The sequence below is a fragment of the Coregonus clupeaformis genome, chromosome 27 (genome assembly GCF_020615455.1).
Source record: "Coregonus clupeaformis isolate EN_2021a chromosome 27, ASM2061545v1, whole genome shotgun sequence".
Taxonomy (NCBI): Eukaryota; Metazoa; Chordata; class Actinopteri; order Salmoniformes; family Salmonidae; genus Coregonus; species Coregonus clupeaformis.
The window spans coordinates 51,140,126-51,162,675 of NC_059218.1; the positions used below are offsets into that span (position 1 = coordinate 51,140,126).

At 46.5% G+C, this 22,550-nt stretch overlaps 1 protein-coding gene across 2 annotated transcripts in view; it reads right to left on the reverse strand.

The window, feature by feature from the left end:
- The window catches only part of si:dkey-183c6.7 (urea transporter 1), a 40,187-nt gene that overhangs the window by 12,082 nt on the left and 5,555 nt on the right, over window positions 1-22,550 (reverse strand). For both annotated transcript variants that reach the window (XM_041868399.2, XM_041868400.1), the window contains exons 4-5: window positions 20,977-21,166; window positions 17,261-17,408 (exon numbers count right to left, since the gene is read on the reverse strand). In XM_041868399.2, coding sequence (XP_041724333.1) covers window positions 17,261-17,408; window positions 20,977-21,166 — 338 coding nt within the window. The remainder of the gene's footprint in view (window positions 1-17,260; window positions 17,409-20,976; window positions 21,167-22,550) is intronic.

Below are 22,550 nucleotides of genomic sequence, written 5' to 3' on the forward strand. Positions count from 1 at the left end.
GATTTGATTTCCTCCCGAAGCATGTTCATGTGCCTGGTAAACTCAGTGCGTAAAGACGCAGGCACAGTGCCACCAGACTGTTTCATCAGCAGTGGAAATTGTTGTAGCTCCCCTTTTGACATTTTTCCAACTCTGTACTCCAGATTCCGCACAAAAGCATTGAGAGAGTCTTTGCACTGCATGACGTTTGATTCAGGACCCTGCATCCGCTTGTTTGTCTCATTGTAGAGAGTGAATGTATCCGCTAGGTATGCCGTTTTGATCCAAAACGCATCAGTCAGCTGTTCGCACAGTGGTCGATTGTGATCTTGCAAGAATTCCTTTTATTTTTTCCTGCAGTTCCATAAAATGCACAAGCACTTGTCCACGTGACAACCAGCGTACCTCTGTGTGTAACAGCAGTGTTTGATGCGCTTCATCCTCACACAGCTGGGCAAACAGTCTCTTGTTAGTAGGGCGAGCCTTAATAAGGTTTACAACTTTAACAACAGTTGCCAGGGTGTTACTAAGGTCTTCCGAAAGTTTTTTACTGGCCAATGCTTGGTGATGTAGCATGCAGTGGAAAATTGCGCACCCCGGGGCTTTTTCCTTCAATCCGCTGTTAAATCCCTTGTTTTTGCCCATCAACGCTGCAGCCCCATCAGTGCAGCATGCAACAATATTCTCGTAGGGCAGATTGTTGGACGTGAGATATGAGTCCATAGCTATACAAATATCTTGGCCTGTTGTTGTTGTGGCTAGATTGGTAGACATAAGAATGTCTTGTTTCAAGTCATCACCGTCAATATATTGCACATAATCGATGAGCACGGATTCGTCTGACACTGTTGTTGTTTCATCCAACTGAATGGCAAAGGGAACATTCCTAAGCTTCTCGTGCAGCTGGTTTTGACAATCTCCAGCCATTTTATTAATTCTGTCTTTGACAGTGTTGTCAGAGAGTGGGACGGTTCTCACTTTATCCACCACCTGTGGGCCACACAGCCTCGCTACAATTTTCAGGCAGGCGGGTTTGATTAGCTGCTCTCCAATATTGTGCGGCTTTTTAGCCTTGGCAATTAATAGCGAACACTCAAATGACGCCTCTGTGGCTCTGTGTAAATCACTGCCTGCTCTTTCAAATGCTTTTCTGATGTCTGTGGATCTTTTTGATAGTGCAAACTGCTTCTTCCTCTCAAAAAAATCCTGATCTTCACCAATAGTCTCCTGGTGTTTTGTTTCCTGGTGTCGTTGCATTTTGCTTGGCTTCATTGTCACGGATGCCGCCGAGGCTGCTCCTCCTCCTTGCTCGGGCAGGCTTCGGCGTTCGTCGTCCCCGGAGTACTAGCTACTACCGCTGGATGTTTTCGATGTTTGTTTTGTCATGTCTAGTTGGTACACCTGTTTTGTATTCTGTATTGATTATGTCACGTATAAGTTCACCTGTTTTATGTTTTGCCTTTGTGTGTTATTGTCCACGTGTCTTGGATGTATGTGTCGGTATTTTGCTCATCGTGTCTATTACGCATATGGTGTTTTTCCCTCCAGTGTTGGAGACGTTTATTTGTGCGTATTTAGTTTGTTAGTAAAGTCGTCTTTACTTATCCTCTGTGTCCTGCGCCTGACTTCACCACCGCATACACATCAGCTTTTGACAGAATAACATACCACCCATGGAGTCAGCAGGAGCAGCGGCGGTGACCGAGTCACTGGAGGATCGGGTCAGCAGCCAGGACGCCATGATCCATCGACTCGGCTCCGCCATGCAAGATGTGATGGACACCCTGCGCCGATGGGAAAGAGGAGGCTTGCCCACACCTCCTCCTACATTACCACCACCATCGGCCAGCCCCATCATACCATCTCCGGAGTCCAGTGGGATTCGGCTCTCGCTCCCGAGGGCATATGATGGCACCGCAGCCGGGTGTCAGGGGTTCCTACTTCAAGTGGAACTCTACCTGGCAACCATACACCCGGCGCCCTCGGGATACGAGAGCGTGTCTGCCCTCATCTCCTGTCTATCCGGCAAGGCTTTGGAGTGGGCCAATGCCGAATGGAGGGGAATAGACGCCGCCACCATCAGCTACGCGGAGTTCTCCCGCCGCTTCAGGGCTGTTTTCGATCATCCCCCAGAGGGTAAAGCGGCGGGGGAGCGTCTGTTCCACCTCCGACAGGGGAAGAGGAGCGCACAGGAGTTCGCCCTGGACTTCCGGACTCTAGCAGCGGATGCGGGGTGGGATGAGAGGGCCATCATCGACCACTATCGGTGCAGCCTGCGAGAGGACGTTCGACGAGAGTTGGCCTGCAGGGACACCAATCTAAACTTCGATCAGTTGGTGGACATGTCAATCCGTCTGGATACCCTGCTGGCTACCCGCGGACGTCCGGAGTTGGGGCCGTCCATTCCATCCCCCAGCACCTCCGAGCCGAGCCCTATGGAGCTCGGGGGTGCTGGCGCTAGAGAGAGGAGGAGAGAGATCCGGAGGGGGGCCGTCCTCTGCACCAACTGTGGCCGCGGAGGACACACTGCGGTTAGGTGCTGGGGAGGGCCTCCAGGGGATCGAGACAACAGGTCACGCACTGGGGAGTCATTCCAGGTGAGTAGGCGCCCTACTCACCCAGAGCTCTCTGTTGTTCACCTGTGTATACCAGTAGTATTTCCCCAGGTTGCATCTCATTCCCAGCATAAGGCGCTAGTCGATTCAGGCGCAGCTGGGAATTTTATTGATCGTAATTTTTGTGTTAAGTTAGGGATTCCCCTCCTACCAGTAGATGTGCCCTTTCCTATCCATGCCCTAGATAGCCGTCCGTTGGGATCTGGGATGATTAGGGAGGTCACAGCGCCACTAAAGATGAAGACGCAGGGGGGTCATGAGGAGATAATTCAGTTGTATCTGATCGACTCTCCTGCGTATACCGTGGTGCTGGGGCTTCCTTGGTTAATCGCCCATGACCCCACCATTTCGTGGCAACAGAGGGCTCTCAAGGAGTGGTCTGACCAGTGTGTCGGGCGGTGTCTAGGTGTTTCCGTAGGGGCGACCACGGTGGAAAGTCCGAACCAAGTGCCCGCACTGCACATTCCTCCTGAGTATTATGATTTGGCACTCGTGTTCAGCAAGACTAGGGCGACGCGATTGCCACCTCATAGACAGGGGGATTGTGCGATAGACCTCCAGGCAGGTGCTGCACTTCCGCGTAGTCATGTGTATCCTCTGTCTCAAGAGGAGACGGCGGCTATGGAGACATACATAGCCGAGTCTCTGAGACAGGGATACATACGGCCCTCCACTTCTCCTGCGTCCTCGAGTTTCTTTTTTGTGAAGAAGAAGGATGGAGGGTTGCGCCCGTGTATTGATTACCGTAGTCTCAATCAGATCACTGTTAAATACAGTTATCCTCTCCCTCTGATTGCGAGTATGACGGAATCATTACACGGAGCGCGTTTCTTCACAAAACTGGATATCAGGAGCGCCTACAACTTGGTGCGCATTAGGGAGGGAGATGAATGGAAGACAGCATTTAGTACCACCTCGGGTCACTATGAGTATCTCGTCATGCCATACGGGTTAATGAATGCTCCTTCAGTCTTCCAATCCTTTGTGGATGAGATCTTCCGGGATTTGCATGGGCAGGGTGTAGTGGTGTATATTGACGACATTCTAGTTTACTCTTCTACACGAGCCGAGCATGTAGCCCTGGTGCGTCGAGTGTTGGGTAGGCTGTTGGAGCATGACTTGTATGTCAAGGCAGAGAAATGTCTGTTTTTCCAGGAGTCCATCTCCTTCCTGGGCCATCGATTGTCCGCGTCAGGGGTGGAGATGGAGATTGACCGCGTTTCAGCCGTGCGTAATTGGCAGACTCCAACCATGGTTAAGGAAGTGCAGCGGTTTTTGGGTTTTGCCAATTACTACCGGAGGTTTATCCGGGGTTTCGGACAGGTAGCAGCTCCCATCACCTCCCTGCTGAAGGGGGGCCCGGTGCGTTTGCAGTGGTCGGCTGAGGCGGACAGGGCGTTTGGAAAACTGAAGGACCTGTTCACCTCGGCTCCAGTGCTGGCGCATCCCGACCCCGCTTTAGCGTTCCAGGTGGAGGTGGACGCGTCAGAGGCCGGTATTGGGGCTGTACTGTCTCAACGCTCAGGCACGCCTCCTAAACTCCGGCCCTGCACTTTTTACTCTAAGAAGCTCAGCCCGGCGGAACATAATTATGACGTGGGGGACAGCGAGCTGCTAGCCGTGGTTCAAGCCCTAAAGGTGTGGAGGCATTGGCTTGAGGGGGCTCAACACCCTTTTCTCATTCTGACTGACCATCATAACCTGGAGTACATCCGGGCAGCTAGGAGACTGAACCCTTGTCAGGCTAGGTGGGCCATGTTTCTGGCCCGGTTTGTTTTTAAGCTCACTTACATCCCAGGGTCCCAGAACGGTAAGGCAGACGCCCTGTCCCGGCGATATGACACAGAGGAGAGGTCCATTGAGCCCACTCCCATACTGCCGGAGTCTTGTCTGGTGGCACCGGTGGTGTGGGAGGTCGATGCGGAAATCGAGCGGGCGTTATGCACCGACCCTACTCCTCCAGAGTGTCCAGTGTGGCGGACGTACGTTCCGCTCGAGATTCATGATCGTCTCATATATTGGGCTCATACGTCACCCTCCTCTGGACATCCTGGTATTGGCCGGACAGTGCACTGCCTTAGTGAAAAGTACTGGTGGCCAACATTGGCTAAGGACGTGAGGGTTTATGTCTCCTCCTGCTCGGTGTGCGCTCAGTGTAAGGCGCCTAGACACCTGCCCAGGGGGAAGTTACAACCCCTACCCGTTCGACAACGGCCGTGGTCTCACCTCTCGGTAGACTTTGTCACGGACCTTCCCCCTTCCCAGGGGAATACCACTATTCTGGTCATTGTGGATCGGTTCTCTAAGGCCTGTCGTCTCATTCCAATGAGGGTCTCCCTACTGCCCTACAGACTGCTGAGGCTTTGTTTACCCACGTCTTCCGCCACTACGGGGTACCCGAGGATATAGTGTCTGATCGGGGTCCTCAATTCACCTCTAGAGTCTGGAGGGCGTTCATGGAACGCTTGGGGGTCTCGGTTAGCCTTACCTCGGGTTTCCACCCTGAGAGTAATGGGCAGGTGGAGAGAGTGAACCAGGATGTGGGTAGGTTTCTGAGATCTTATTGCCAGGACCGGCAGGAGGAGTGGTCGGGGTATATCCCCTGGGCAGAGATTGCCCAGAACTCTCTTCGCCATTCCTCTACGAATCTGACCCCTTTCCAGTGTGTGTTGGGGTATCAGCCGGTTCTGGCACCATGGCATCAGAGCCAGATCGAGGCTCCTGCGGTGGATGAGTGGTTTCGGCGCTCGGAGGAGACATGGAACGCTGCGCATGTACATCTGCAGCGGGCTATCCGTAGGCAGAAGTCGAGCGCCGATCTCCACCGCAGTGAGGGTCCAGTGTACGCACCTGGAGATCGAGTCTGGCTCTCGACTCGAAACCTGCCCCTTCGCCTGCCCTGCCGGAAGCTGGGTCGGCGGTTTGTGGGGCCATTTAAAGTCCTGAGGAGATTGAACGAGGTATGTTACAGGTTACAACTGCCTAATGATTATCACATTAACCCCTCGTTCCATGTGTCTCTCCTCAGGCCGGTGGTAGCTGGTCCACTCCAGGACAGTGAGATACGGGAGACTCCTCCGGCCCCACTGGACATCGAGGGGGCTCCGGCGTACTCAGTCCGGTCCATCGTGGATTCGAGACGTCGGATGGGGGGTCTGCAGTATCTCGTGGAGTGGGAGGGGTACGGTCCGGAGGAACGGTGCTGGGTGCCTAGGAGGGACATTTTAGATCCCTCCCTCCTGACGGAGTTCCACTGGAGTCATCCCACGCGCCCTGCTCCGCGTCCTCCTGGCCGTCCCCGAGGCTGGGGTCGGCGCACGGCTGGAGCCGCGCGTCAAGGGGGGGGTACTGTCACGGATGCCGCCGAGGCTGCTCCTCCTCCTTGCTCGGGCAGGCTTCGGCGTTCGTCGTCCCCGGAGTACTAGCTACTACCGCTTGATGTTTTCGATGTTTTTGTTTTGTCATGTCTAGTTGGTACACCTGTTTTGTATTCTGTATTGATTATGTCACGTATAAGTTCACCTGTTTTATGTTTTGCCTTTGTGTGTTATTGTCCGCGTGTCTTGGATGTATGTGTCGGTATTTTGCTCATCGTGTCTATTACGCATATGGTGTTTTTCCCTCCAGTGTTGGAGACGTTTATTTGTGCGTATTTAGTTTGTTAGTAAAGTCGTCTTTACTTACTTGCGCCTGACTTCACCACCGCATACACATCAGATTTTGACATTCATGCTGTCATTAGCTAGCTTCTCGCCACAAATGACACATTCTGGCCGAGTCCTGTTCTGTCCTTCAATAAAACCAAAGTTAAGATAACTCTCCAGATATAGCCTTACTTTCTTTTTTGATGATGTCATCAGCACGTTTCTTAGACATGTTGTTTTATTCATAAAATAGTGATGCTCTGACTGCAGGAAAAATGAGCTGCCATTATTATTATTATTTAGATTGGCCTTGGCATTGCAAGCATATGATCTTTAATAACATTTTTAAATGTATTAATTTTACAATTAAATTATAGTGGAACATTTGATAGCAAATGAGATCGGAGGCGTGAACGGACCCCAGGTTGGGAACCACTGGCCTAGAGCACACAAATAACTATACATACCTTGGCCTAAACATCAGCGCCACAGGTAACTTCCACAAAGCTGTGAACGATCTGAGAGACAAGGCAAGAAGGGCCTTCTATGCCATCAAAAGGAAGATAAAATTTGACATACCAATTAGGATCTGGCTAAAAGTACTTGAATCAGTTATAGAACCCATTGCCCTTTATGGTTGTAAGGTCTGGGGTCCGCTCACAAAGATTTCACAAAATGGGACAAACACCAAATTCAGACTCTGCGATACCCGCAAATTTATAAAAATCCTGAAAAGAGCCGTTAAATTCAAATATGTATTATTTTTTCTTCTTCTTTACCTCCCTTCTTAATTTATCTTCCTCATCTTCCTCCTAATGTCTCTCTCTCTCTCTGCCTCTCTCTCTCTCTCTCTCTGCCTCTCTCTCTCTGCCCCCTCTCTCTCTCTCTCTCTCTCTCTCTCCCTCTCTGTCTCTGTCTTTCTCTCTCTATTTCTCTCTCTCTCTCTCTCTCTCTCTCTCTCTCTCTCTCTCTGCCTCTCTCTCTCTCTCCATCTCTCTCTCTGCCTCTCTCTCTCTCTCTCTCTCTCTCTCTCTCTCTCTCTCTCTCTCTCTCTCTCTCTCTCTCTCTCTCTCCTCTCTGTCTCTGTCTGTCTCTCTCTTTTTCTCTCTCTCTCTCTCTCTCTCTCTCTCTCTCTCTCTCTCTCTCTCTCTCTCTCTCTCTGTCTCTCTCTCTCTCTCTCTCTCTGCTTCCTCTCTCTCTGCCCCTCTCTCTCTCTCTCTCTCTCTCTCTCTCTCTCTCTCTCTCTCTCTCTCTCTCTCTCTCTCTCTCTCTCTCTCTCTCGTTGGAGTGCATGCTGGGAGTGAGTCGTGAAGCAGGAGTGAGTGTGAGAGCGACTGGATTTTTTTTCATTCTATTGGGTTTTTGGTGTGTATATATTTATATTGATTAGTTTAGTTGGTTTAAGGTTATCTTGTCTAACTATCACTAAGCACGTATAGGGGTGGTGGGATTGTTGAGGTTGTTTTTCGCGAGGGCACAACCAGCGGGTGAGGCTGGTTGCAATGGCCACTCGCGGAAGTTTGGAGTTTGAAAAACTTAGTCGGCGACATGGAGTTAAGATTCCTGCTGCGGCCGGGTGTTCAGTGGAAGAATGTAGCTTGGCAGTGGGTGCTATTATTGGGTATGATAGCATCAAATCAGCCTCAAGGATGAATAGCGCTGTAGTGATATTTTTAGATTCCATTGAAAAGGTGAATAAGATAGTTGAGAGTGGTGTTGTGTTGCGGGAGACGCAGACGCCGGTATTTCCGCTTATGAATCCGGCGAAGAAAGTTATACTTTCTAACGTACCACCATTTGTTAGAGATGAAGTGTTGGAGCGAGAGTTATCTCGTCATGGTCAAATTGTATCAACAATAAAGAAGGTTCTTTTTGGATGCAAATCTCCGTTGCTGAAACATGTCGTGTTCTCGTAGGAGACAAGTGCATATGATTTTTAAAAAAGGACATTGATGAACTGAATTTAGCATTCAGTTTTAAGATTGATGGATTTGATTATGTTTTCTACGCTTCTACTGAATCAATGAAATGCTTTGGCTGTGGAAGAGAGGGCATTTGGCGCGTAATTGTCCCGAGAATGAGCGCGCAGATTCAGGTAGCAGCTCTAGTGCTGGTGCAGCTAATGCACCACCGCGAAGGGATGAACATGCTAAGGGTGCGGGTGCTGGGGAAGGGAGGAGGTGGGCAGATGTGGTAGGAAAAGCAGGAGAGGAAGGCAGTGTGGATACGGGGGCAATGGTGGTAGATCAGAACAAAGAAGGAGGGGAAAAAGTCGGTGAGATTACGACTGCCGTTGCTGAGGTGGTGCTGGAAAATGAAATTGGAGGTCAGGAGGAGATTGAAATAATGGAAAAGGAAGCCGCTGTTTTCAAAGTACCGAGGAGTAAGAGGAAGAATGTAAGGGGTGGTGAAGGGTCTAATTCAAGAGGAAGGTAGAGATTGATAAATCAGTTGAGGATGAACAGGTTGTAGAGATGGTGGAGTTTTCTTCTGGGGGAGGATAGCGAGAGTGAGTCATCTGATGCGTCACAACAAAATAGTGAGATAAATGGGGTGGAAGGGAGGTATGGGATTGAGAAAGTACGTCAATTTCTGAAGTTGACAAAAGGGGAAGAAATATATGCAGGATTATAATGTAACAGATTTTTTTCCCTGAAAGTGAATTGTTTATTGAATCAGCAAAGTTTCTGATGTCAAAAATAACAGGGGAGGTTTGACAAGCCCTGAAATTGCTAGACTCAAGAAAGTGGTCACGAGAGTGATAAGTGATGCAAATTCTAAAGAAAATGAAAGAGTTCAGTCGCAGCCTTAACTCTGTAAAGAGATGTGGTTTCTGTGTCTTCCTCTGTATTTTTTTTTCATCCATGAGCAGTTTTAAGATTTCTTCTTTAAACGTAAATGGGGCAAGAGACGTTAAAAAAAGAGCCGTAGTGTATGAGTTAATTAGGGGAAAGGGAAGTGACATACATTTTCTACAAGAAACGCATAGTAATTTGGAAAATGAAGTTATGTGGCAACAGGAGTGGGGGGACAGTGGTGTGTAGTCATAAAGACTCAAAAAGTGGGGGTGTGGCCATCTTGTTCTCAAAAGGGTTTTTGCCTTTGTCATATGAGGTTGAAGAGGTAGTTGAGGGGAGGTTATTAAAAGTTAGAGCAAGGTATGAAAACATCACTATGTGTCTGATAAATGTATATGCCCCAGTGGTGGCAGTTGAGAGGGTATGTTTTTTAGAGACATTATCAAAATACCATTGGGAAATGTAATAATGAAGATTATTTATTTATTGCTGGGGATTTTAACTGTACAGTCAGTGATTTAGATAGAAATCACAAAGAACCTCATATAGCCTCAAGGACTTTTTTAAAACGCCTCATTGTAACACATGAACTGTGTGATATTTGGCGGAGTCAACATGGAGGCACGAGACAGTACACCTGGGCGCATGTGAGAGAGAACACCATCTCTATGGCCAGGTTAGATAGGTTTTATTGTTTTGAGCATCAATCTCAGGTCTGTAAATCAAGTGTGATAACCCCAGTGGGATTTTCTGATCATTGTTTAATAACAGAGGTGGTGTTCATTAACGATGTAAAACCCAAAAGCGCATATTGGCATTTTAATATAACATTATTGAGTGATGCTCACTTCAGGAAATGTTTTAGTTTTTTTTGGGAGAGGTGGAGGTCTCAAAAGGCCAGTTTTGTATCCCTTCAACAGTGGTGGGATATAGGGAAAATCCAGATTCAACAATTATGTAATCAATACACAAGGAATGTCACCAGGGATATCACCAAATCAATGAAAGCCCTAGAGACTGAAATAGTGGAACTCATGACGTTGGTTGAGACCACAGGAGATCGAGGCCATACTCAGGCCCTCAAGAGGAAAAAAGCTACATTGGCAGACCTGCTGGGTATCAGAGCACAGGGGGCATTGGTGAGAAGTAAGTTTCAGGGAGTCTCTGAAATGGATGCCTCATCCAAGTTTTTCTTTGGTTTAGAGAAAAGAATGGACAAAGAAAAATTATTCATTGTCTCAAATCAGCTGTTGGACAGGAGCTCACTAGCCCTAGTGAAATTAGAAAGAGGGCAGTAGAGTTCTATGCTGAGCTCTACAAGTGTGAGTACAAAGAGGATAAAACAGTGACACAGCAGTTCCTTGATGGGCTCCCACAGGTGGCTGCAGAAGCTCAGGTTGAGCTAGAGCAACCATTGTCTTTGCAGGAGCTATACACTGCATTAAAAGGCATGGAAAATGGAAGGGCACCAGGCATTGATGGGCTTCCCCGTTGACTTTTTAAGTCTTTTTGGGCTATGTTGGGAGAGGATTGGCTAGCAGTAGTTAATGATAGTTTAACCGGAGGGTTACTACCAATAAGCTGCAGAAGGGCTGTCCTCACCCTACTGCCCAAAAAGGGTGACCCTAGGGAGGTGAAGAACTGGAGGCCGGTGGCTCTATTGTGCACTGATTATAAGATCCTGTCAAAGGCTTTGTCCAACAGGCTGAGGGAGGTGATGGGGGCAAATCATACATACGGACCAGTCCTACTGTGTTCCTGGCAGGCAGATAGGGGATAACATTTCTCTGATTCGTGATTTTTTGGACGTCTCTAGGGCTATTGGGTTGGATGCTGGTCTAATTTCAATTGATCAGGAAAAGGCATTTGACCGAGTTGAACATCAATACTTATGGCACACTTTTGAGGCATTTGGGTTCAGCTCTGGTTTTATTGCCATGATAAAGGTGATATATGGTGACATTGAAAGTGTATTGAAAGTTAACGGTGGTTTGAGTGCTCCTTTTGAAGTGTGTAGAGGTATTAGGCAGGGATGCTCTTTGTCGGGAATGTTATATGCCATTGCTATAGAGCCACTACTAAATAGCATTAGAAGTCGCATTGAAGGGTGTACCTTTCAGAGGATATTCCTCCTATTCGTCTCTCAGCCTATGCTGATGATGTAGTTGTTTTAGTGAAAAATCAAGCGGAGGTGGATAGTTTGAGTCTAATGGTTGACCGTTTTAGGGAATATCCTCTGCAAAGGTAAATTGGGGAAAAAAGTTGTGCTTTACAGATTGGAGAATGGTCTGGAGGGATCATGGATTTGCCAGGGGGGCTGGAATGGTGTAAGGGAGGTTTTAAGTACCTTGGAGTGTACCTAGGAGATGAGGGGACAATGGAAAAAAATTGGATTGGGGTGGTTGAAATGGTGGAAGGAAGGATGAGGAGATGGCGTTGGTTGTTATCGCGTATGTCATATAGGGGGCGCACTATTATAGTTAACAATGTGATTGCCTCTGCACTGTGGCATCGGTTGTCAGTTTTAGAGCCACCATCTGGCCTTCTGGCTAAGATACAGGCAATGATTGTGGATTTTTTTTGGGATAAATATCACTGGGTTCCACAAAGTGTTTTGTATTTGTCAAAAGAGGAGGGGGGACAAGGTCTTGTACATCTTGCTAGTAGGGCTGCTGCTTTCCGGTTTCAGTTTATTCAAAGGTTGCTTTATGGACCGGAAAATGTGGTTTGGAGAGGGGGGTGGCAGGTCTTGTATTACAGCAGGTTGGGGGATTAGGTTTAAAGAAAGCTTTATTTTTGGTTGATAGTAGCCAGATTTCTAGGGAGGGAGTACCTCCGTTTTACAGAGGCCTTCTTAGGGTGTGGAGCATTATGAAGGTGTCCAGACGAACGTCAGCGGAGTCAGTGCATTGGCTGTTGGAGGAACCTCTGGTGTACGGGGCAAGACTGGATTGTACAACTGCAGCTGTTCCATATTTCTCCAAGATTCTGGTGAAGGGCAAAATCATCACCTTAAAACAGTTAATGGCCATGGCTGGGCCCGCCTTAATGGATGGAAGACGGGTGGCTGAACATTTGGGGGTGAGGTCGGAAAGGATTGTCGGACAACTGCTGGGAAGCTGCAGGAAGGCTCTGTCAGCAGAAGAGTGGGGTATGCTTAATAGTCACAAGAAGAATGTACAAGATGAAAACGTCTCATTTCCAAGACTAGGGATTACACCCAATATCCCAGAGTCGGAAAGAAAGGCGCTATTAATGGATTTGAGAGGGTTGGAAGAGGTGGGTTTGGATGAGGTGAATGGGAAAGACTTATACAGGGGGTGTGTCAAGGTTTTGAATAAAGATAAATTGAAAAATAGAAAAGACACTCCATGGAGGGTAAAATTGGGCATTGATGACAAGGTAAAGCCAGCATGGAGAGCACTGTACAAGCCACCGTTACAAAAAGGGTACTGGGGATATGCAATGGAGAGTTTTGCATGGCATCATTGCAGTTAATGCTTTTGTATCTGTTATTAACTCAGATGTTGGAGATGGATGCCCTTTTTGTAATATAAGAGAAACAATTTTTCATTGTTTTATGGAGTGTGAGAGGATAAAACCTCTCTTGGAAATGCTGGAGTCTTTGTTTAAAGCTGTAGGGGAGATTTTCAATAATACTGTTTTTATTTTGGGGTTTCAATATAGTAAGCATCAGAAAAGAAAATGTCAACTGTTAAATTTTATTTTGGGACAAGCTAAGATGTCCATTTTTCTGAGTAGGAAACATAAGATAGAAACGGGATATGGGCAGGATGTAAGATGTGTTTTTAAAGGATTAGTGAAAGCAAGAATAAAAGTGGATTTTGAGTTCTTCTCAGCTGTAAAAGATCTCCCATTGTTTGAGGAGAAGTGGGCTTACGAAAGAGCGGTTTGTTTTGTGGAGGAGGGGAAACTATTTTTGTTGATGAAATGAGTTGAATGTATATGTTCTTTTGTATTTTTATTTTATTTTATTTAGGAATTACATTTTTCTTCATTTTTGAAAAGGCAGTGTGCCATTATTTATGTTAACACTTGAGTATAAAATAAAGGTTTTATAAAAACTCAAACTCTCTCTCTGTCTGTCTGTCTCTCTCTCTGTCTCTCTGTCTCTCTCTCTCTCTCTCTCTCTCTCTCTCTCTCTCTCTCTCTCTCTCTCTCTCTCTCTCTCTCTCTCTCTCTCTCTCTCTCTCTCTCTCTCCTCTCTGTCTCTCTCTCTCTCTCTCTGCCTCTCTCTCTCTCTGCTCTCTCTCTCTCTGCCTCTCTCTCTCTCTCTCTCTCTCTCTCTCTCTCCCTCTCTCTCTGTCTCTCTCTCTCTCTCTCTCTCGCTCTGTGTGTATTCATAACCTTTATCCCTTCTTTCATCCATCTCACTTTCTCTCTCTTTACCCATCCTCCCCTCTCTCCTTCTCTCTCTTGAATATGACCTTGTAATAAAGGGACAGTCCAGTCTCATTAATTCTGTCTGACAGTGGTGTGTGTGTGTCTGTCCGTCTAAATGTTTGTCTGCCTGATTTGAATGGCTAATAAATGTATGGGAGAGAGTGAGGGTGGAGGATGAAAGTTTTCTTGTTTGATTGCTCTCCCACGTCCTACATGACGCAGTCTCTCATAAACACACACACAACACTCAGTGTTTGTGTGTTTGTGCCATCAATATCTTTGATACTCTCTCTCATGTGTCCTATGACTCACACATACACACACACACACACACGCACACACACACACACACACACACACACTGAGCTGTGACTGGGGGCGCTGTGATGTAGCAGCTTTCAGCAGACGGAAGCTGGAGACACACTCTCTCTCTCTCTCTCTCTCTCTCTCTCTCTCTCTCTCTCTCTCTCTCTCTCTCTCTCTCTCTCTCTCTCTCTACCTCTCTCTGTCTCACTCAACCCTCTCTCTCCCCCCCTCTCTCTCTCTCTCTCTCTCTCTCTCTCTCTCTCTCTCTCAATTTTTCAATTCAATTTAAGGGCTTTATTGGCATGGGAAACGTATGTTAACATTGCCAAAGCAAGTGAAGTAGATAGTAAACAAAAGTGAAATAATCAATGAATATTAACAGTAAACATTACACTCAGAAGTTCCAAAAGAATAAAGACATTTCAAATGTCATATTATGTCTATATACAGTGTTGTAACAATGTGCAAATAGTTAAAGTACAAAAGGGAAAATAAATAAACATAATATGCCATTTAGCAGACGCTTTTATCCAAAGCGACTTACAGTCATGCGTGCATACATTTTTCTTTTGTGTATGGGTGGTCCCGGGGATCGAACCCACTACCTTGGCGTTACAAGCGCCGTGCTCTACCAGCTGAGCTACAGAGGATGTAGCTATGCTATATATGTAGCTATGCTATATATATACATATGGGTTGTATTTACAATGGTGTTTGTTCTTCACTGGTTGCTCTTTTCTTGTGGCAACAGGTCACAAATCTTGCTGCTGTGATGGCACACTGTGTTTTTTCACCCAGTAGATAAGGGAGTTTATCAAAATTGGGTTTGTTTTCGAATTCTTTGTGGATCTGTGTAATCTGAGGCAAATATGTGTCTCTATGGTCATACATTTGGCAGGAGGTTAGGAAGTGCAGCTCAGTTTCCACCTCATTTTGTGTGCAGTTTGCACATAGCCTGTCTTCTCTTGAGAGCCAGGTCTGCCAACGGCGGCCTTTGTCAATAGCAAGGCTATGCTCACTGAGTCTGTACATAGTCAAAGCTTTCCTTAAGTTTGGGTCAGTCACAGTGGTCAGGTATTCTGCCACTTTGTACTCTCTGTTTAGGGCCAAATAGCATTCTAGTTTGCTCTGTTTTTTTGTTAATACTTTCCAATGTGTCAAGTAATTCTCTTTTTGTTTTCTCATGATTTGGTTGGGTCTAATTGTATTGTTGTCCTGGGGCTCTGTGGGGTCTGTTTGTGTTTGTGGACAGAGCCCCAGGACCAGCTTGCTTCTTCTCCAAGTTCATCTCTCTGTAGGTGATGGCTTTGTTATGGAAGGTTTGGGACTCGCCTCCTTTTAAGTGGTTATAGAATTTAACGGCTCTTTTCTGGATTTTGATAATTAGCGGGTATCGGCCTAATTCTGCTCTGCGTGCATTATTTGGTTTTTTACATTGTACACAGAGGATATTCTTTCAGAATTCTGCATGCAGAGTCTCAATTTGGTGTTTGTCCCATTTTGTGAATTCTTGGTTGGTGAGTGGACCCCAGACCTCACAACCATAAAGGACAATGGGTTCTATAACTGATTCAAGTGTTTTTAGCCAGATCCTAATTGGTATGTCACATTTGATGTTCCTTTTGATGGCATAGAAGGCCCTTCTTGCCTTGTCTCTCAGATCGTTCACAGCTTTGTGGAAGTTACCCATGGCGCTGATGTTTAGAATGAGGTATGTATCGTTTTATGTGTGTTCTAGGGCAACGGTGTCTAGATGGAATTGTATTTGTGGTCCTGGCAACTGGACCTTTTGTGGAACACCATTATTTTTGTCTTACTGAGATTTACTGTCAGGGCCCAGGTCTGACAGAATCTGTGCAGAAGATCTAGGTGCTGCTGTAGGCTCTCCTTGGTTGGTGACAGAAGCACCAGATCATCAGCAAACAGTAGACATTTGACTTCAGATTCTAGTAAGGTGAGGCTGGGTGCTGCAGACTCTTCTAGTGCCCTCGCCAATTCGTTGATATATATGTTGAAGAGGGTGGGGCTTAAGCTGCATCCCTGTCTCACCTCACGGCCCTGTGGAAAGAAATGTGTGTGTTTTTTGCCAATTTTAACCGCACACTTGTTGTTTGTGTACATGGATTTTATAATGTTGTATGTTTTTCCCCCAATACCCCTTTCCATCAATTTGTATAGCAGACCCTCATGCCAAATTGAGTTGAAAGTTTTTTTAAATCAACAAGCCATGAGAAGACTTTGCCTTTGTTTTGGTTTGTTTGTTTGTCAATTAGGGTGTGCAGTGTGAATACGTGGTCTGTCGTACGGTAATTTGGTAAAAAGCCAATTTGTTTGCCAGTACATTGTTTTCACTGAGGAAATGTACGAGTCTGCTGTTAATGATAATGCGGAGGATTTTCCCAAGGTTGCTGTTGACGCAAATCCCACGGTAGTTATTGGGGTCAAATTTGTCTCCACTTTTGTGGATTGGGGTGATCAGTCCTTGGTTCCAAATATTGGGGAAGATGCCAGAGCTAAGGATGATGTTAAAGAGTTTAAGTATAGCCAAGTGGAATTTGTGGACTGTATATTTGATCATTTCATTGAGGATACCATCAACACCACAGGACTTTTTGGGTCGGAGGGTTTGTATTTTGTCCTGTAGTTCATTCAATGTAATTGGAAAATCCAGTGGGTTCTGGTAGTCTTTAATAGTTTATTCTAAGATTTGTATTTGATCATGTATATGTTTTTTGCTGTTTGTTCTTTGTTATAGGGCCAAAAAGATTGGAGAAGTGGTTTACCCATACATTTTGGATAGATAACTCTTCGTATTGTTGTTTGTTTAGTGTGTTCCAATTTTCCCAGAAGTGGTTAGAGTCTATGGATTCTTCAGTTACATTGAGCTGATTTCTGACGTGATTTTCCTTCTTTTTCTGTAGTGTATTTCTGTATTGTTTTGGCTGGGTGATCCTAGTTGGTCCTAAGACAGAAAGTCTAGGGCGCGCTGGGTGTTTGGACACCAGAGTTTAGACACTGTGTGTTTGGGAAAAAGTTTATTTTCTTGTATGTATTTCCCGTTTGAGTTCATAAGGAGTACAATCTGTGGCTTGTGTATGTCCTCAGTGGGTGTGGGGGGGTCGTCAGGAGTATCCTGAGTTTCCACAAATATAGCACTGCGCCATGGTCTCTCTCTCTCTCTCTCTCTCTCTCTCTCTCTCTCTCCTCTCTCTCTCTCTCTCTCTCTCTCTCTCTCTCTCCATCTCCCTCTCCCTCTCCCTCTCCCTCTCCCTCTCCCTCTCTCTCTCTCTCTCTCTCTCTCTCTCTCTCTCTCTCTCTCTCTCTCTCTCTCTCTCTCTCTCTCTCTCTCTCTCTCTCTCTCTCTCTCTCTCTCTCTCTAGCTAACTAGATACTCTACTCCACGGTGTGCATGACAGTTGGTTTTAACTGTTCCTTTTTTTTCCTCTTTACCAAACCTCCTGTCTCTGTATGACCAGCATGGAGACAGACAGCACAGCTACATTATCCTACTCACCAGCGAGTGTCCCGGCCCCGGAGCCCAGCAGGGCGTGTGAGCCCAGTAGAGGTGAGTAGAGCAGCGTCGCTCCCAGGATCAACACAGAGGGGCCCAGGTCCTCACAGGCATAGATCTGACCCACACCCAACGGCACCCCCTGCAGGAGCTACATGGAATTACACATGCGCACACACACACACACACACACACACACTCTTAAAAACAGATGCACACACATATAATGTGTCTGCATCCCAAAAGGGCACCCTATTCCCTATTAAATGCACTGCTTTTGACCAGGGCCCATACTGTAAGTAGTGAACTATATCGGGAATACGGTTCCATTTGGGATGCAGCCTCTGTGTTCTAGTGCTGGTGCCAAAGAAGTGCCAGTGAATTTCCACATCCATCACAAAATCACCACCACCCACAATCACACACACAAACAAACACCCTGATAGCGAGACATGAGGGGTTTCCATGGCAATGTGATAATTGCACCTGCCTGTTGCTGAGATGTATCTTTATTTACAAGATCATAATGATATCACTGCTGCAGGCTGGCACAGTCATCTTCCTCTCTCTCTCTCTCTCTCTCTCTCTCTCTCTCTCCCTCCCTCTCTCTCTGTGTGTGTCTATAATAAGAATAAGCACATTGTGCTCCAAGTGATTCAGACTGGTTCAGCAAAATCAGACATGGAGACATCGGATCCCTGTCAGAGAGAGAGAGAGAGAGAGAGAGAGAGAGAGAGAGAGAGAGAGAGAGAGAGAGAGAGAGAGAGAGAGAGAGAGAGAGAGAGAGAGAGAGAGAGAGAGAGAGAGAGAGAGAGAGAGCTGAGGAGATGTAGCTTAGTCGGTGACGGAGAGGAAGAGAGAGGACTGGAATTTTAATAAGAGAGAGACGAGATCAAAGGAGGGAAAGTTGGCAGGAGAAGGAAAAGAGGGCGAGAGAGAAAGAGATGTACTGAAACTACTCTTATATGGATAGACATCATGATGTAAATAAATAATCTCTATTTCTGCATTTAAGACTACGTTTTTGAATTTGTTCAGATTTTAGTGTGCGGGAGTACTCTTATATACGGAAAGAACACATCCTTAGGCCAGGTTATATGTGAGCACTGGCAAAGTAGGAACTCTCCAACAGGCTTGATATGGTGTGGCTAGTCTCATAGAGTTGGATAGAGGACCCAAAGCTTGTTTTAGCACAGGCTAACCCTCATTGGTGCTGCCCATGCTCTCTAGTACATCTCTATGGCCTTCTCGACACTGATTTGAAAGACCTAGCTGTCTGAAAGTCCTTCTTCCATAATGCTTTCACCTATCCTGTCTTTGCAGATCAGCGCAGATGAAGGAGAGGAAACGAGGAAAGAAAGAAGGAGACGAGACGAGGAAAGAAAGAAGGAGACGAGACGAGGAAAGAAAGAAGGAGACGAGACGAGGAGAGAGAAAAAGGAGAGGAGACGAGGAGAGAACAAAAGGAGAGGAGACGAGGAGAGGAAAAAGGAGAGGAGACGAGGAAAGAAAGAAGGAGACGAGACGAGGAAAGTAAAACACTTTAGAGTATTGATATATGTCCTTAGAAGTTGGCACCCGTTGACCGAGTCCCAAATAGCACCCTATTCCCCATACTATTGAGCTATAGGAGGACAGGCTCATTGTAAAGTCTGGAATGGAATAAATGGAACAGAGTCAAACATGTGGTTTCTATGTTTGATCTGTTATTTTTTTTTTTACCCCTTTTTCTCCACAATTCCGTGATATCTAATTGGTAGTTACGGTCTTGTCCCATCGCTGCAACTCCCGTACGGACTCGGGAGAGGCAAAGGTCAAGAGCCATGCGTCCAATTGGTTAATTATGTAAAGATGATATGGCTGCGATTTGAAATAAATTGGGGAAGTTTCAGTTTCATTTTTGATTAGCCTTGAATGTGTACGGTGTAACTGGCTATTTCGGTCTGTTGTTCATTTAACATGATTGTGTGTTGGAATCTCATCATGGACAACTGGCATTTTAGCTAATTAGCAACTACTTAGCTACTACTTTATTATTATTTATTGTTTTTTACCCCCTTTTTCTCCTCAGTTTCGTGATATCCAATTGGTAGTTACAGTCTTGTCCCATTGCTGAGAGAGTCGAAGGTCAAGAGCCATGCGTCCTCCGAAACACGACCCTGCCAAGCTGCACTGCTTCTTGACACACTGCTCGCTTAACCCCGGGAGCCAGCCGCACCAATGTGTCGGAGGAAACGCCGTACAGCTGCCGACCGAAGTTAGCGTGCACGGCGCCCGGCCCGCCACAAGGAGTCGCTAGAGCGCGATGGGATAAGGACATCCTAGCCGGCAAAACCCTCCCCTAACCCGGACGACGCTGGGCCAATTGTGCGCCACCTCATGTGTCTCCCGGTCACGGCCGGCTGCGACACAACCCGGGATCGAACCCGGGTCTGTAGTGACGCCTCTAGCACTGTGATGCAGAGCCTTAGACCGCTGCGCCACTCGGGAGGCCCCACAGTGCACTACTTTTGACCAGATCCCTATGGGCCTAGCGCCCTTGTCAGAAGTATTGCACTATATAGTGAATAGCAACTGTTGCCAAGTTGTTATCCAGGCTCTGTCGTAGCCGGCCGCGACCGGGAGACCCATGGGGCGGCGCACAATTGGCCCAGCGTAGTCCAGGGTAGGGGAGGGAGTGGCCGGCAGGGATGTAGCTCAGTTGGTAGAGCATGGCGTTTGCAACGCCAGGGTTGTGGGTTCGTTTCCCACGGGCGGCCAGTATGAAAAATAAAATGCACTAACTGTTTGTTGCTCTGGATAAGAGCGTCTGCTAAATGACTAAAATGTAAATGTTATTTCTCATTCCTTAAAGTCATCATCTCATCTCTGCTCAGGCAGTAGCAGCCAACCAGCCAGACCATCTAACGTTATCTCTGTGCTCCCCATACTGTCCTGTCTTTAGTCATCCTATTTAGCTAGGCTAGCCTGCCTAAGTGTGCTGCAGAGCTGTCTGACAAAATCATTTTTACTAGTTCTTCAAAGTAGATAAGGCATACTTTCACAAACTATCTCTATGCCTCTCGTCTTGTGTTGTGTACATTCCTCTCTCATGCGGTCTGTGTGTTCTAACTTAATGTAGCAGGCGTAAGAGTGTATCCGTCTCTGTCCGAGACAACAAACAAAAAAGGCTCAATGGATTATGGTCATTGTAGTTAATTACCACGTTTCTCTAGATTTAATATTTTCTTAATGAAAACTACAACTCCCATCAGCCCAGCGTCCCACATAGTTCTTGACTTGATTTCTCTCGTGAATGATTTGATTTCTCTTTAGAGAAACGGCGCATTTGGAATTAAATGGAATTAAAGTAATTGAATCGGTCAATTAGTTGTTTATTATAAACTGAGTGGTTCGGACCCTGAATGCTGATTGGCTGACAGCCATGCTATATCAGACTGTATACCACGGGTATGACAAAACATTTATTTGTACTGCTCTAATTACGTTGGTAACCAGTTTATAATAGCAATAAGGCACCTCGGGGGTTTGTGATATATGGCCAATATACCACGTCTAATGGCTGTATCCAGGCACTCCGCGTTGCGTCGCGCATAAGTGCAGCCCTTAGTCGTGGTATATTGCCCATATACCACACCCCCTCGGGCCTTATTGCTTAAATACATTTCGGTTAATCACTCTAGCACTACCCGTTGCCCACCCCTCTTCCTCTCTCCTACCTGAGTGAGGCTGAGCTGGGTAGCGTTGCTCTCTAGCTCTCCTAGTGGTGTGGCAGGGTGGTGAGGGTAGTAGGGGTTGGAGGAGCCGGTACAGGCTAGGTAGAGCAGGATCACCATGTTGAAGGGGAACACAGACACAGGTAGGTCCCACTTATCTAGCAGGGGAGCCAGGCCGCTGTAGATGAATGTACTGGGGGGGGGGGACATACTATCAACGTACTGTAGAGGAACATACTGGGGGGGACGTACTATCAACGTACTGTAGAGGAACATACTGGGGGGACGACGACATACTATCAACGTACTGTAGAGGAACATACTGGGGGGAACATACTATCAACGTACTGTAGAGGAACATACTGGGGGGGGACATACTATCAACGTACTGTAGAGGAACATACTGGGGGAACATACTATCAACGTACTGTAGAGGAACATACTGGGGGGGACATACTATCAACGTACTGTAGAGGAACATACTGGGGGGGGGAACATACTATCAACGTACTGTAGAGGAACATACTGGGGGGAACATACTATCAACGTACTGTAGAGGAACATACTGGGGGGGGGGGACATACTATCAACGTACTGTAGAGGAACATACTGGGGGGAACATACTATCAACGTACTGTAGAGGAACATACTGGGGGGGACATACTATCAACGTACTGTAGAGGAATGTACTGGGAGGGAAAATGTACTATCAATGTAATGTAGAGGAATGTACTGGGGAGGGAAATGTACCATCAACGTAATGTAGAGGAATGTACTGGGGGGCGTACTATCAACGTACTGTAGAGGAATGTACTGGGGGGCGTACTATCAACGTACTGTAGAGACACATACCATCACACAAATTGCTTATGTGAAATTCATGACAGACACACAAAATAGTCAATTTTTTCATGTCCACCACAAGATTTTGTATACAATGCATTTCAGTCACAGACTTAACGTTACTTCAGACAGAAATGATAGGAGGTCGAGGAGGATGGGTGGGCATAGGTTTGAATCACATGATGGACAAATGTTTTATTCAAGCTAATTAGCAACTTTGCAACTACTTATGACTTTTTAACTGCTTAGCTAGCATGTTAGCTAACCCTAACCCTTTAACTACTTAGCTTGCAAGTTAGCTAACCCTTTAACTACTTAGCTAGCATGTTAGCTAACCCTAACCCTTTAACTACTTAGCTAGCATGTTAGCTAACCCCGAACCTTAATCCCTAACCCTAACCTTAACTCCTAGCCTAGCTAGCGTTAGCCACCTAGCCAAACTAGCTAACTTTAGCCACAACAAATTGGAATTCGTTATGAAGAAAAAAATAATGTGGTGGACACTTTTTTGGCATGCCTGTCACGAATTTCGAATAAGTAATTAGTGTCTATTTCACGATAATCTGTGATAGTGTGTTGCAAGGACATAGGTGAATCTGTTTATAAATGACAATCAAAACAATGTGTGTGTGTGTGTGCGTGTGCGTGTGCGTGTGCGTGTGCGTGTGTGTGTGTGTGTGTGTGTGTGTGTGTGTGTGTGTGTGTGTGTGCGCGCGCGCGTGCGCGTGCGCGTG